General features: G+C 35.0%; 1 protein-coding gene across 4 annotated transcripts in view; it reads right to left on the bottom strand.

Annotated features, from left to right (window-relative positions):
• The window catches only part of RC3H1 (ring finger and CCCH-type domains 1), a 58470-nt gene extending 44079 nt beyond the window's left edge, over positions 1–14391 (bottom strand). For all 4 annotated transcript variants that reach the window (XM_017673687.3, XM_073216777.1, XM_017673682.3 and 1 more), the window contains exons 1-5: positions 14002–14391; positions 11282–11402; positions 10310–10549; positions 9732–9907; positions 4412–4612 (exon numbers count right to left, since the gene is read on the bottom strand). In XM_017673687.3, the coding sequence (XP_017529176.2) occupies positions 4412–4612; positions 9732–9907; positions 10310–10549; positions 11282–11402; positions 14002–14232 (969 nt within the window). In that variant the 5' untranslated portion in view covers positions 14233–14391. The remainder of the gene's footprint in view (positions 1–4411; positions 4613–9731; positions 9908–10309; positions 10550–11281; positions 11403–14001) is intronic.
• Positions 14392–14815: the final 424 nt, after the last annotated feature.

The raw sequence follows: 14815 nt of genomic DNA on the forward strand, positions 1-14815 counted from the left end.
TTTGGATGGTGGCCATCCTTACTGGTGTGAGGTGGTATCTCATTGTGGTTTTAATTTGCATTTCTCTGATGACTACCAATGCGGAGCATCTTTTCATGTGTCTGTTGGCCATCTGAATTTCTTCTTTGGAGAAGTGTCTGTTCAACTCCTCTGCCCATTTTTTTATTGGATTATTTGCTTTTTGTTTGTTAAGGTGTGTGAGCTCTTTATATATTTTGGATGTCAACCCTTTATCGGATCTGTCATTTATGAATATATTCTCCCATACTGTAAGATGCCTTTTTGTTCTACTGATGGTGTCCTTTGCTGTACAGAAGCTTTTCAGCTTGATATAGTCCCACTTGTTCATTTTTGCTTTTGTTTCCCTTGCCCAGGGAGATATGTTCATGAAGAAGTCACTCATGTTTACGTGCAAGAGATTTTTGCTTCTGTTTTTTTCTAAGAGTTTTATGGTTTCATGACTTACATACAGGTCTTTGATCCATTTAGAATTTACTTTTGTGTATGGGGTTAGACAATGATCCAGTTTCATTCTCTTACATGTAGCTGTCCAGTTTCGCCAACACCAACTGTTGAAGAGGCTATCATTTCCCCACTGTATGTCCATAGCTCCTTTATTGTATAATAATTAACCATGTATGTTTGGGTTAATATCTGGAGTCTCCATTCTGTTCCACTGGTCTGTGCGTCTGTTCTTGTGCCAGTACCAAATTGTCTTGATTACTGTGGCTTTGTAGTAGAGCTTGAAATTGGGGAGCAAGATCCCCCCACTTTATTCTTCCTTCTCAGGATTGCTTTGGCTATTTGGCGTCTTTGGTGGTTCCATATGAATTTTTGAACTATTTGTTCCAGTTTGTTGAAGAATGCTGTTGGTAATTTGATAGGGATTGTATTGAATCTGTGGATTTGCTTTGGGCAGGATGGCCATTTTGATGATATTAATTCTTCCTAGGCAAGAGCATGGGATGAGTTTCCATTTGTTAGTGTCCTCTTTAATTTCTGCCCAGTGCTCTGGGCGCGACACGGTGGCAGGGCTGCAAGGCTGCAAGAGAGCAGAGCAGAGGCTGGAGTGCTGGCAGCACCAAAAACAGAGGCCCAGAGGATGGCTGTGCGGGACGACTGTGCAGAGAGGCCCAGAGGATGGCTGCGTGGGACGGCTGTGCAGATAGAGGGGCCCAGAGGCAGAGACTGGCTTGCTGCATGCAGACTCGCTCTGAGTGAACAGGATTTTAGTGACTGACCTGCCACCTGGAAATAAAGTTGGGTATAACCCTTTCACCCCCTTACCCCCAGCCCCCAAAAAAGGGTGTCTTATAGTTTTCAGGGTATAGGTTTTTCACTTCCTTGGTTAGGTTTATTCCTAGCTATTTTATTCTTTTTGATGCAATTGTGAATGGAATTGTTTTCCTGATTTCACTTTGTTACTTCATGTTACTGTATAGGAAAGCAACCGATTTCTGTGCATTAATTTTGTATCCTGCAACTTTGCTGAATTCTGATATTAGTTCTTATAGTTTTGGAGTGGAGTCTTTAGGGTTTTTATGTACAATATCATGTCATCTGCAAATAATGACAGCTTGACTTCTTCTTTATCAATCTAGATTCCTTGTATTTCTTTGTTTTGTCTAATTGCCATGGCTAGGACCTCCAGTACTATGTTGAATAACAGTGGGGAGAGTGGGTATCCCTGTCTTGTTCCCGAACTTAGAGGAAAAGCTATCAGCTTCTCGCCGTTCAGTTTGATGTTGGCTGTGGGTTTGTCATATATGGCCTTTATTACGTTGAGGTACTTGCTACATATGACTTTTAGTAGGGAAAAAAAATTACGTAATAGTAATTCACATAATTTAAGTTCTTACTTGGAAACATTAAACTCTCTATGCAGTTTATTAATACAGATGAGAATTCCCCCCCGAAAGACCACTCTATAAAAGGTAATTTTAAAAAAACATACACTAAAAAACATGGAAAAATAACACAACTATCATTTGAATGATGACATGCCTTTATTCAATTTTTTCATCTTTGCATGTTTTTTATGTACTTATAATCAGATACTTATAAACTTATGATTATGGCTACCATTAATATGACAAAAACATTTTTATATTGGTAACTATGAAATACTGTGAAATATTATTAATATTTCAAAGAAAAGTTTCTAATATAATGACAATAACCATGCATCCACCACTAAGACTTGTAAAAATATTTTACCAATGCTTTTTAAGAAACTGAATGGTATTCAGTTGAAGAGAGTATCTGTCCTGACAAAACTGTAACTTAGTGGCCATATAAGTGGTCTCTTTAAACTGATATATAGTTGATATAAAATCTACTATTAGTTTCAACTATGCAACACAGTGGTTCAACAGTTACCCACATTAAATCCTCACCCCAATTAGCACAGTTAGTAATCTGTCAATACAGAAAGTCGTATAACAGTATTCTGAGCAGATAGATCTTAACTTCTTTAACCATCCCCTTATTTTCTCCTTTATAGATAATGTTGCTATTAGTGCCTCTGAGCTCATAGCCTTTTCAAAAGTTTGGATTATTTCCTTAATTCTTGGGAATAGACTATTTGGTCAAAAGCCATGAATATTTTGAGTTTTTATTCCTTGACATACTGCTTCCCAAAAGATTTGTAATGCATTTTACAAATCATCAGCAATGTATGAGAGTATATGTTTATTAACAGGCAGTATTTGGTATGTCAATGTTTTAAATGTATATTGAATTATCATGGGGGCTGAATTATATTCCATCAGTTAGATATATTTCCTCTTTGTGAACTTCGAATTCATGTTTGTTCATTAATTTAATAGGATTATTGCTTCTCTTTTCACTTTTAATAAATCCTGTATTTGCACTATTTGATACAGTAGCCATTTGCAACCTGTGGCTATTTAAATTTAAGTAAAAATTTTAGTTTCCAGTTGCACAAGCCACATTTCAGGGGCTTAATAGCCATGTGTGGCTAGTGAACACCACATAGGACAGTGCATACATAGAACATTTCCATTATCACAGAAAATTACTTTACATTATGTCACATACACTGCATTTGTTCTAGTTTATTATATAAAGGTCTCTGGGTATTAAATTCAAATTACTGCTCATGATGTAAGAAAATTATGGCAGGATATACAACTAGTTATACAGTCCAGTTCAGACAAAAAGGTCAAACTCCTTGTAGAATTTTTATAAAAACCAAGTTTCTCTTCAGAAGTAAAAAGCTACTGCTTTAAGAGCATTATGGAGGTTTCAATGTTATAATCAATCAGTTGCATAATTTCAGACCTAGGAGTTGCAGGCAAAGTTTGGTTAAAGGTATCTACAGGGAAGACTTTTAGGATAGAACAAATAATACACATTACACTGAAAATTATTCACCAAGTAGTTATAAAACACATTTTCCAATTCTCCTTTAATAGCAATCTACTAATTCAAAGAATTCTATATTTTGGAATACGAAAAAAAGGGAAGAATAGTGTAGAAAGATGTTTAGCAGTTAAGAATATGGATTCTAGAGTCAGAATGCCCAAGTTCAAATCCAGCTCTGTCACTTATTACCTATGTGATCCTGGAGAAATGTACTCAACCCCTTTCTCTCTTGTAAAAGGGATAATACAGGGCTGTTGAGAGGATTACATGAATTATTTAAAACCACCAGGCATACAGTAAGCTCATGATAAGTGTTAAATACTACTATAAATGTATTTGTATAGCACTTTAAGACTTCTTTAGTAGCACTTTGTTTCATGTTGAATTACAACAAAAGCAGTTACAGTATTACTCTAGTTTTAAGAGCAATAAGTGCAGCTTATAGTCAGAAATAAACAATGAAACATGACCTAAAACTCATGTGTACTGTTGTGATCCTTTCACCCTAACAAACAACAGATAAAGTAGAAATAAGTTTACTGAAAATTTGATCAAATTTAGAATTGTTGGTAACTTACACGAAATTACTCAGGCTGCGAATCATAAGAAACCTCAATGTATATACCTTCCAGACCATTAAATGGCTGCTACAGTAAGATAATGAAGGCATTTAGAAAATGGGCTTACCTAACACAATGATCAAAACTCAGAGGAAAAGAAGAGAGAGAGGCAATGATAAAATAGGAAGGCAGACTCTCAAGGAATGCGAGAAAAAGCTGGGTAAGGCATTATAACAATAATCAAATCTTAAATGAACAGTGTCAATTATAACACAATTTAAAAATCCATATGAATTGTTACTGTGGTATGACTAGTTACATGACTCTCAACTACAGAGAATATAATTAACAAAACCCTGACATACAGTATTCACTTCAACATGTTTTTAAATAAATGATTAATAAATCATGAATTGCCAAAACTTCAAGATTAGTGCAGGAAGTAAGGACAAAAAAGGGTATACCTTGTCAATAATGGACTGCATATGAGATTTGTGAGACTGGTCTCCATAAAGCAAAGAGGACCATTGGTCTGGTGCAATTCGTAAACCAGCTTCCATAGCAATCTGTACTATCTGGGAATCATGTTCTCGCCGCAGAGCTTCATAGGTTCTAAATTCTTCCTTCAGCTGCATCAAAGAAGAGTCTTCATCACGTTTGGTGACCTAATAAGACACACATAATCTCATAATGAGTCTGGTAAGAAACAAAATGGGTTTATACATAATTGACCACAATTAGAATGCAGACAATTTTTAATGTAACAAATACACTGCTTTTAGCAACAGCAAGATTAAAATGGAACACACCAGGTACTGACTAAAACATTTCTTCCTTTACAGATGTCAACTTCTTTTGGATGGTCTTACAGAAAGAAGGATGAGTATAAGTATCAATCCAAAGACTGACTAGACCTTAAGACATACACACAGTGTAAATTATATGTATTTTGAAAAGAAGAAAATACTCACCACCTAAGTACAATTATTGTGAAAATCAATGTAGTTTCTTCTACATGACCATGGATTATTATTCTGGAGCCTGCCTGGCACTGAACTAGCTGGTACTCATAACTCAAAGAGCTTTAGTTGCTGTGATCAAGATGACTAATTTGTACTTGCCTTAATTCTCATTGAGTTTTATAGGTTGTGTCACTATCACATAATTAACATTTACCAAGTGCTCAGTGTATGCCAGTAGGTGTGGTTAAATTACCTTATTAACCATTATATTAACGTACTAACTCATTTCATTCTCTCAACTAGTTGAGGTAGATAGGTATTATTGTTATCACCCCCAAAAACTTACTTTTTGAGTCAAGCTATTTAGGCCAAATGCTTAACAAATGAAGAGTGAAATAATTCTAATCTACAATTACCTATATCTTAACATATTTTAGAACATATTTTGCTTTGTTAATCTTTTATTTTCATAAGGACTCAAATTCCTCTAGTAGAAAATTCCCATTTTTTTTTCTCTGAAGAACCTACAGAATATCTAAGTCAAGACGTCTAGACCATACTGCTGTATGTTTTAACATATTTTAGAACATATTTTGCTTTGTTAATCTTTTATTTTCATAAGGACTCAAATTCCTCTAGTAGAAAATTCCCATTTTTTTTTTCTCTGAAGAACTTACAGAATATCTAAGTCAAGATGTCTAGACCATACTGCTGTATGTTTTAAAACATATTACATTCCTTTTTTTTTCTTTGATGCTTTTGTGTTTATTATGGTCTCAGTTTGATCAAGTTAAACATGTTGATTTTTTTCTTCCTTTTTTTCGATTTTTTTTATTGTAGTTGATATACAATATTGTATTGGTTTCAAGTATACAACATAGTGATTCAATAGTTACATCATTAAGTCCTCATCCAACTAGTGTAGCTACTCTATCAACACAGAAATGTTACAGAACTACTGACTCTTTTTTCTATGCTGCACTTCCATCCGTGACCAACTTATATTAAGATTGACATTTTTGTGCCCTTTATCGCCCTCACATTCCCCACCCACCTACCTCAACCCCTCCCCCATGGTAACCACCAGTCATTTCTCAGTGTCTATGAGTCTACTGTTGTTTTGTTCATTCTGTTTTGTTTTTAGACTTCATAAGTAAGTAAAACCATACGGTATTTGTCTATCCCTGCCTGGATTATTTCACTTCACAGAATACCCTCAAGGTCATCCACACTGTTGCAAATGGCAGGACTTTTTCTTTTTTTATAGCTGAGTAATATTCCATTGTATATATGTATCACATCTTTATCCATTCATCTATTGATGCACACTTTGGCTGCAAATGTATTTCATTCTTATTGAAAAAAGGTCTAATTTAAATTTTGTTGGTTAAATCCACAGAAAGACCAAATAGATAAAAAAATCAAGAACCAGTCACAACAACTATATTTACCACTATTTAAAATTAAGTCAAAAAACCAAAGTCAAAACACCCTCTCAAATTAGACTAAACATCATTAAAATGTAGACTATGCCTTCTTTATGATATACTATGGTGCCCTGGACTTGGCTCTCAAAACTCTCTTTAACTAAAAATAACCAGGATTTCGAAGAGTGCAATGTATGTCTAAAGTCTTAGAGCTGTACTGTACTAAAAACAACCAGAATTATTTGTTTGGAAAGGCTATTCAAATGGAAATTAAAGAGATGCTAAAAGGACAAGCTAGAACAGAGCTATGTGGATGCATACACCTGCAAGGAACAGAAAATGCAATCTGATTTTAGTTCCATGAGGAAGATGAAATGGGCATTGGCAGTAAATGAGCGGATAAAGATGTGGTACATATACACGATGGACTAGTATTCAGCCATGAGAAGAAAATAAATCCTACCATTTGCAACAACATGGATGGAGCCAGAGGGTATTATGCTCAGTGGAATAAGTCAGGTGGACAAAGACAAGTACCAAATGATTTCCCTCAGTTGTGGAGTGTAACAATGAAACAATACTGAAGGAATAAAACAGCAGCAGTCTCACAGACTCTAAGAAGGAACTAGCAGTTACCAAAGGGGAGAGGTGGGGGAGGGAGAGGGGATTGAGGGGTATTATGATTGGTACATATGGTGTATGTGTGTGGGTCATGGGGAAGACAGCATACACAGAGAAGTAGTGACTCTGTGGCATCTTACTACGCTGATGGACAGTGACTTCAATGGGGCATGGTGGGGGACTAGATAATATGGGTGAATGTAGTAACCACTATGTTTTTCATGTGAAACCTTCATAAGAGTATATATATCAATGATACCTTAATAAAAAAAAAGAAAGAAATGGGTATTGGTACACACATAACAGAAACTCTGCCACGGTGAATAAAGTTGAGGGTATAGATCTATTGGGATGAGAGAAGAAAAATCTTCTCATGATTGAGAATGAGAATGTAGTACAATCTACCACCAAGAGAAGAAAGGAGGTATACAATGAAATAAAGGGCAAGTATCATGACCTAAGGGAAAAATAATTTGATTTTTATAAATTTCTAATCTTTAAAAAATTACTACTGGTGCTTTTAATTAGGATTGAGAGAGGTTCACTTTGTGGGCATTCTGAGGTTTTAAAGCTGTTTACTATTCTTTTTTTTTAATATTTTAATTTCACTTTATTTTGAAATATTTAAATAAATTCAGAAAACTGTAAACTACATGTATCAACTACTCAAAAATAGCAGGTGTTAGCTTTGTCATCACGTTTTTTGAAATAAATTTAAGTCTATTAGAATTTATAGTACAAGTTTCATTATATACACACACCTATATACTTGAAATACTTAATCCTTACCACAGTATATTGACATGTAACCACTTCTCCTTCTCATTTTACAGATACTAATTATTCAGTTGATCAATAGATCCATTGTCACATACTAGCAAGTGACTAAACTAGGACTGGAATCTTGGTCTGTTGGAGTATCAGGTTCTATACTCCCTTTGTAAATCGACTTTGTAAGCAAATAAATGGGTTGGGCAAGGGGGGACTACTCTGATGTTAATAAAATAACCTGTTTTAATATTGACTGCATTTTAAGTACTTAAAATGAACATAAAATGCTTCATAGGAAATATATGAAGTATCTGTAAACACCTGCATGGGTATGCATGTGTAGATTCTTTTTTTTTTAGTAAGGTATCACTGATACACAATCTTATGTTCAAGTTTCACATGAGCAACAATGTGGTTACTACATCCCCCCTCCCTATTATCAAGTCCCCACCACATACTCCATTAGTCACTGTCCATCAGCATAGTAAGATGCTACAGTCACTACTTGTCTTCTCTATGGTATCTTCCTTCCCCGTGCCCCTCCCCATATTATGTGTGGTAATCATAATGCCCCTTAGTCCCCTTATGCCTCCCTTCCCACCCACCCTCCCCGGCCCCTTTCCCTTTGGTAACTGTTAGTCCACTCTTGGGTTCTGTGAGTCTGCTGCTGTTTTGTTCCTTCAGTTATTGCTTTGTTGTTATACTCCACAGATGAGGGAAATCATTTGGTACTTGTCTTTCTCCGCCTGGCTTATTTCACTGAGCATAATACCCTCTAGCTCCATCCATGTTGTTGCAAATAGTAGGATTTGGTTTCTTCTTATGGCTGAATAGCCCCTTATTTTTCTTCACAAAATATTTATTCTTCAAGGGAAAGGTTAAATTTCCTTTTTTTTTCTTTTCCTTTTTAAGTTTCCTATATCCTATCTTTCTGATGCTGTTAATGAAGAACTAGTAACATTGGAAGCAAACACTCTGAAATGTATTCCAGACTACACTATACAACTGTTATTACAACCATTACTATAAATGCGCATTACTCAGGAATAATCTGGATGAATTGGAGTTATTTTGGCTAGTTCTCACTGCAAAAAGGTGCCTAAGGAAAACGAGGGGTGGATACAGACAGCGAGTCCATACCCAATTTTCAGTATGTAATCCGATTCTAGAAAGAGAGTAATACTGACATTTAGCTAGAGCTCTTACCTTTAAACAAATAAACAAGTAAGTAAATAAACCAACCAATCAATCAATCTGTATGTTCTCCTGCTGATTTTGTGGACCATTTTATCCTTCTCAAAAAATGAGAGAACAAAATGTAGTAGGTGGGCTAATATGGGATTTTTTTTTTAGTTTGAGTGTAAGGCAAGGGAATGTTTTTCCCTCAGGAATGGATTTCCTTACAGCTTGTGTGAATTAATAATTTTTTACAGACATGTTTCTCTGGTCCATGAAGTACTGTTTACGTGTTCTGTCATAAGCAAGAAGCCTTGACATTAAGAATTCAGGCAAACAGGAAGAACAATAAATGATACACAGTGGGCACCATTAATAATGCTAATTCAATTTGGGATATAAAATGTTATTTCCAGCATTACTGTACATACTGAAATCAAAACAGCAATTGGAGCTCTAATACTGTGTATGTGGAATTGTATCAGGAGCAAATAGCCAAATAAAACTTATTCCTGATTCAATGACTCTCTTTCCAGACTAATTCTGCCTCTTGTCTTGGTGGACAACTGACACAGCTTATTAGTATCTTCAAATACAAAAATCTGTAAGTGTAGATTTGATACATGTTGTTCAGTATATTAACATATAAAATTCAATACAAGATTTAACTCAGAAAGAATACCATCTATCAACATTCTTTTAAAAGGAAAAAAATTGCTGAAATTCTCTGAAAAAATACAGACAACTTTATTAAATTAGTTTTATTATGTGAGTTTGATAACAGGACCATGTGTCCTTTTAAGCTGAAATTTAACATAGGTTCATACCTTGAAGCAGGAGGCTCTATAAAGGAGCTGGACAACATGCCCAATGCTAGTTTTAGAGGCTTGTGGAAACCGTGGCTCCAACCTTTGCACCACAAAGAGAACCAATACTTTTCTTGACAAAGCAGAACCATCCTCTAAGGCCAGGAGAACCAGCTTTAGAGCTTCTTCCTGCATTGCTAGGAAAAGTTGAGTAAAACCAAAATTTATCACGTGCAGAGATAAGTCTATTTATTAAAAGGGCAATCAGTATTCAACAATTTCTGCAGGTACCACATAATTAATAGGTAACTTAATGAGATATTCAGCTACACTTTTTAACCATTTAGGGGTAATTTTCAATTAAACTCTGTATAGATTTAAGAAAACCTTCTATCAAAATGAATAAACTTTTGGCATTAAGAGAAGTTTTAAGCACTCTGAAAAATTGACATGGAATTACCCAAGTCATGATTGTCAAGTGGGGTATTACTTGAAAACAAGAGTACAGCAAAGCACTAGCCTTTATGTTCACTTATATAGTTCCTATTCCATACTTTTAGAATCACTAGTATAGTAAACATCAAACATGAATTACATACCTGGTCCAAGAAACTGACAGCCCCTTGCCCGGACTGCTGCCCAAAGATTGGAAGAGAGTTGCTGAGGATTCTGGTGCTGGAGAATGAGTTCTGTAACTGTTCGTTCACCTAAAGATCGAGCAGCCCTCATGGCACGAATCCTGCCTTCTTCTTCCACCAATTGGCAGTGGACGAGAGTTACCAGCTTCCTCTGCATTGGGCGACTCAAGACACTCTGAGTAGTGCTATTCAGACCCACCCCTTTAAAAGAGAGTAAAAAGTTATTTCTTGGTTTACAGTGCAATTTTAGAATCCAGGAAAACTTCCTCTGATGGGCTGATTGACTTATGGGTAAGTGAATAGTTCTGGGTTCTACTAGAATGCTTAAACAATAAATAAAATTATACAAGTGAAGTCACACTTGCATTTTAGAAATATACAAAAGCTATTGTCTCATGCAAATGCAATGCTCATTATGATATTAAATATACCATTATTCATTTTAACCATGGGGGATAAAGGAAAAAAAGCCAAACCTTAACCATTAGTTTAAGAGCCAAGTCTTGAGGCCATAACAGTTCTGGCATATTATTTCATAGGGGTTAATCTCACTTTTCTAATGAAATAATAAGCCATAATGGCAAGGTAGTAATGGCAACTCCCAGTTTTATTATACCCCCTATAGTACCCTATGTAAAAATGGATAACAGGCAGGCAGTTCACTGTTGTCAAATGATGGAAAGCCCTTCTGAAACCAGTGGTATATTTATACTTACGCAAGTCATTCAAATAACGTTTCCAACATCATGTAAACTCTAAATTCACTACTTTATTTGATGTGGCTTGTAATGATTATTAGTAACTTATCACCAGTGGGTTTGGTTTATAATAAATATATTTTATTAACATTCATTTTATAGGCTATAATTTTTATGGTAATAGAAACATCTTTAATAAATATTTGTTTAGCATGGATAATTACATCTGATTTACCTCTAGCACTACTGAGTGGTTTCAGGTACAATGCTAATTCTTCTACACATTTCTTTGCTTCCTCATAATGCTTTGTGTCTTCAACTCCACTACACAAAGTAATGGGCTGTTGCTCAGGGACCTAGACAGAGGTCAAAAAAGGGGTCTGTTTGAGTGCTCACTAATTAATTAAACAAATGTTTTAGTCAGTATATTTTAGGTACTGCTACTCTCAAACTGATAACATCAAAACTCCCACTAAATTTACTGAATTCTTTCAAAAGACATTTTTTACACACATACACATAAACACACTTTATTGCAGTATTTTGGTTTGGTTGTTTCTGTAACAACTTTATGGAGATCCAACTTGCATACTATATAATTGGCCTATTTAAGATAACAGTTTTCAGTACATTCACATTTGTACAACCAACACATTTTCATTACCCCTAAAAGAACCCCACATTCTTTTAACGCCTCCTAAATTTCCTCCCAGCACCCCACCAGGTCTAGGAAAATACTTACCTATTTTCTGTCACTATGGATTTGCCTATTTTGGGCATTTCCTTTAGATAGAATCATAGTATCACACAATAACTTTCAAAGTGGCTGTACTATTTTATGTTCCCAGCAGCAATAAAAGAGAGTTTCTGTTGCTTCCCATCTACATGAGCATTTGGTGGTATCAGTCCTTTGGGTTTTAGCTATTCTGATTGGTGTGTAGTGGTATCTCATTTTAATTTGCAATTCCTTAATGACAATGCTGAGCAACTTATTTGCTCATTTGCTATCTGTATATCTTGTTTACTGAGGTATCTAATCAGATCTTTGCCCATTTTAAAATTCATTTTTATTACTGAGCTGTAAGAGTTTATATATTCTATATAGGTTTCTTATCAAATATATGAGATAATTATTACTCTCATTCTATGCATTGTTCTTTCCCTCTCTTGACAGTGCCCCCTGAAACACAAACTTTTAAATTCTGAGTTCAATTTATCTTTTGGTTCCTTGTGCTTTTGGTATCATATCTAAAAAACTACTGCCTACTCCAAAGTAATGAAGATTTATGTCCATATTTTCTTCTAAGATTTTTGTAGTTTTACCTGTTATGTTTAGCATTTGATCCATTTTGAGTTAGTTTTTGTATATGGTGTGAGCTAGGGGGTCCAACTTCACTCTTTTGCATTTGTATATCCAGTTTTCCCAGCATCTTTTGTTGGAAAGGCTGTCCTTTCCCCAGTGACTACTTGGTCAAAAATCATCTGACGATATATGTGAGCTTGTTTCTGGAGTCTCTCTATTTCATTTCATTGATATAAATGTCTATTCTTACGCAAGTACCACTGGTCACTAACAGCTTTGCAGTTTCAAAATCAGTAAGTGTGATTCCTCCAATGTTCTTGTTTTTCAAGATTGTTCTATTTGGTGTACCTTATGATTTCACATAGATGAGTTTTACTATTTCTGCAAAAAAAAAAACCACCACGGGGGTTTTGATAGAGCTTGCACTGAATCTGTAGACTGCTCTGAGAAGTACTGTCTTCTCAATATTAAGCCTGCCAACCCATGATGAACACATAATGTCTTTCCACTTCTTTAGGTCTTCTTCAATTTCTTTCAGCAATGTTTTGTAGTTTTCAATTCCTCCTCTTTCTTTCACCTCCTTTGCTAAATTTATTCCTAAGAATTTTATTCTTTTTGATGCTAAGTGGAATTGTTTTCTTAATTTCCCTTTGGACTGTTTATTGTTAGTGTACAGAAACGCAACTGATTTTTTGCATGCTGATTTTGTATCCTGCAACTTTGCTTCAATTCACTTATTGGCTCTAAGAGTTTTTAATGGAAATCTTCAGGATTAAAATAGTGATAATTATGTATTAAAATATCCTAGCCTCAAATTTCGTAAACATTAATTGCTTCAGTTAGGTAGGATATGATAAGGTCATTACTCATTTTACAGAAAAATAATTAGCTCATCCTTAACTTTATGGAAAAAAGTAGCATTGGTTATTTGTTATTAAAATATTATATTTCTATTAAAAAATGTTTCCAAAATGTCATACTGGAATTTTCAAAATAAAGAGAAATGATTATGAATTGAAAAACTAAGTAGGGCATTAACAAATACTTGGTAATGCTGTTAGTGACATCATCAAGATAAGTTTGTAAATAAAATAAGTTTTACCTTTGAATAAGCTATTCTAGAACTGTTCTCTTCATCTCCAACATTTATAGTATGAACCTTTCTACTTTCTAGCAGCTTATAGGAAGATTGATCTAGAAAACATATGGAGCCAGATCCAAAGTTCTAGTATATTTATCCAGGAAAAGATCTGTGGCAAATATATGGTACTTCACTCACAATATGCAAATTAACTTGGTGAGGGATTATTTAAGTGAATCATACTTAGCTCCCAAAAACCTGCCTCTCTTGACTTTATGAAACCTTTGTGAGGATACTACTTATCTCTAATTTGAGAATATTGCCATAAGACATTTTAAGGTTGTTGAGAACATCTAAATGGATGGTATTATGACTAAGAAACTGAGAAATACAGCACCACCACTATGAATCTCCCATCAAACTGGAATAAAGGATTTGCACAGTGCCAAACAAAGTTTTATCTGTTTAAATATAGGGTAATGTTGCTTAATTTTAATTCACAGGTTTATCTCAGAAGGAAAACACACACACACACAGAAATTAAGAAGTACAGTTAAGTCATCCATCCTACCTGAGCACCCACTAGCTGCAGCAATGCTGAGTTCACAGGAAGGAGCTCAATGTCTGTATTGATAGTGGTCTGGTCAAATGGGCAAGCCTTGCGGTGGAGTTTATTCAGGCACATCTTGCAGACAGTATGGCCACAACCCAAACTGATTGGCTTTCGAATTGTTTCGTCAAAAGTCTGAGTACAAATTGGGCAGGAGAGGAAATCCGTCCATTGTGGAGCTTGTACAGGCATTGCTTCTGGAGTTATAATTCACTAACACACACACACACACACACACACACACACACACACACACACACACACACACAATCTAAAGCAAAGATTCCACTGGAATCAAAATCTTTGAAAAAAGTTTATCTTTTTTTTTTAAATATCTTCTGTAAATTCAGTCAGCACATAGTGTGAAATATAACCTGAAAAACAAAGAGAAAAAAAATGAGTGACTTTTTTACAGCTGAACTATGCGTTCTTAGCCTACCACCTACAACCTTTTATACACGTCTATATTGCCACACTTCATCCCTGTCACTTCTATGGAACTAGAGTCATAACAGCTCATTTAGTCTCATCATCCTTTCACTTTAGTGATGGGGAGTAGACCCCAGAATGGTGAAATAATTTGCGTAAGGTGATAGCTGAGGTAAGTAATTAGATACAGGACCTAAGTTTCAAGTTTATCTAAGTCTGATTTTTTTTAAAAAATCAACCTTTTTAAAGAGACTAATAATAATGTTTCTTGATGTGTAAACCAGTTGAATGAATCTGTTCAGCTGTGAAAATTAATCAGGTTCTATATTTACGTACACTTCTGTGT

The sequence above is a fragment of the Manis javanica genome, chromosome 11 (genome assembly GCF_040802235.1).
Source record: "Manis javanica isolate MJ-LG chromosome 11, MJ_LKY, whole genome shotgun sequence".
In the NCBI taxonomy this organism is placed as follows: Eukaryota; Metazoa; Chordata; class Mammalia; order Pholidota; family Manidae; genus Manis; species Manis javanica.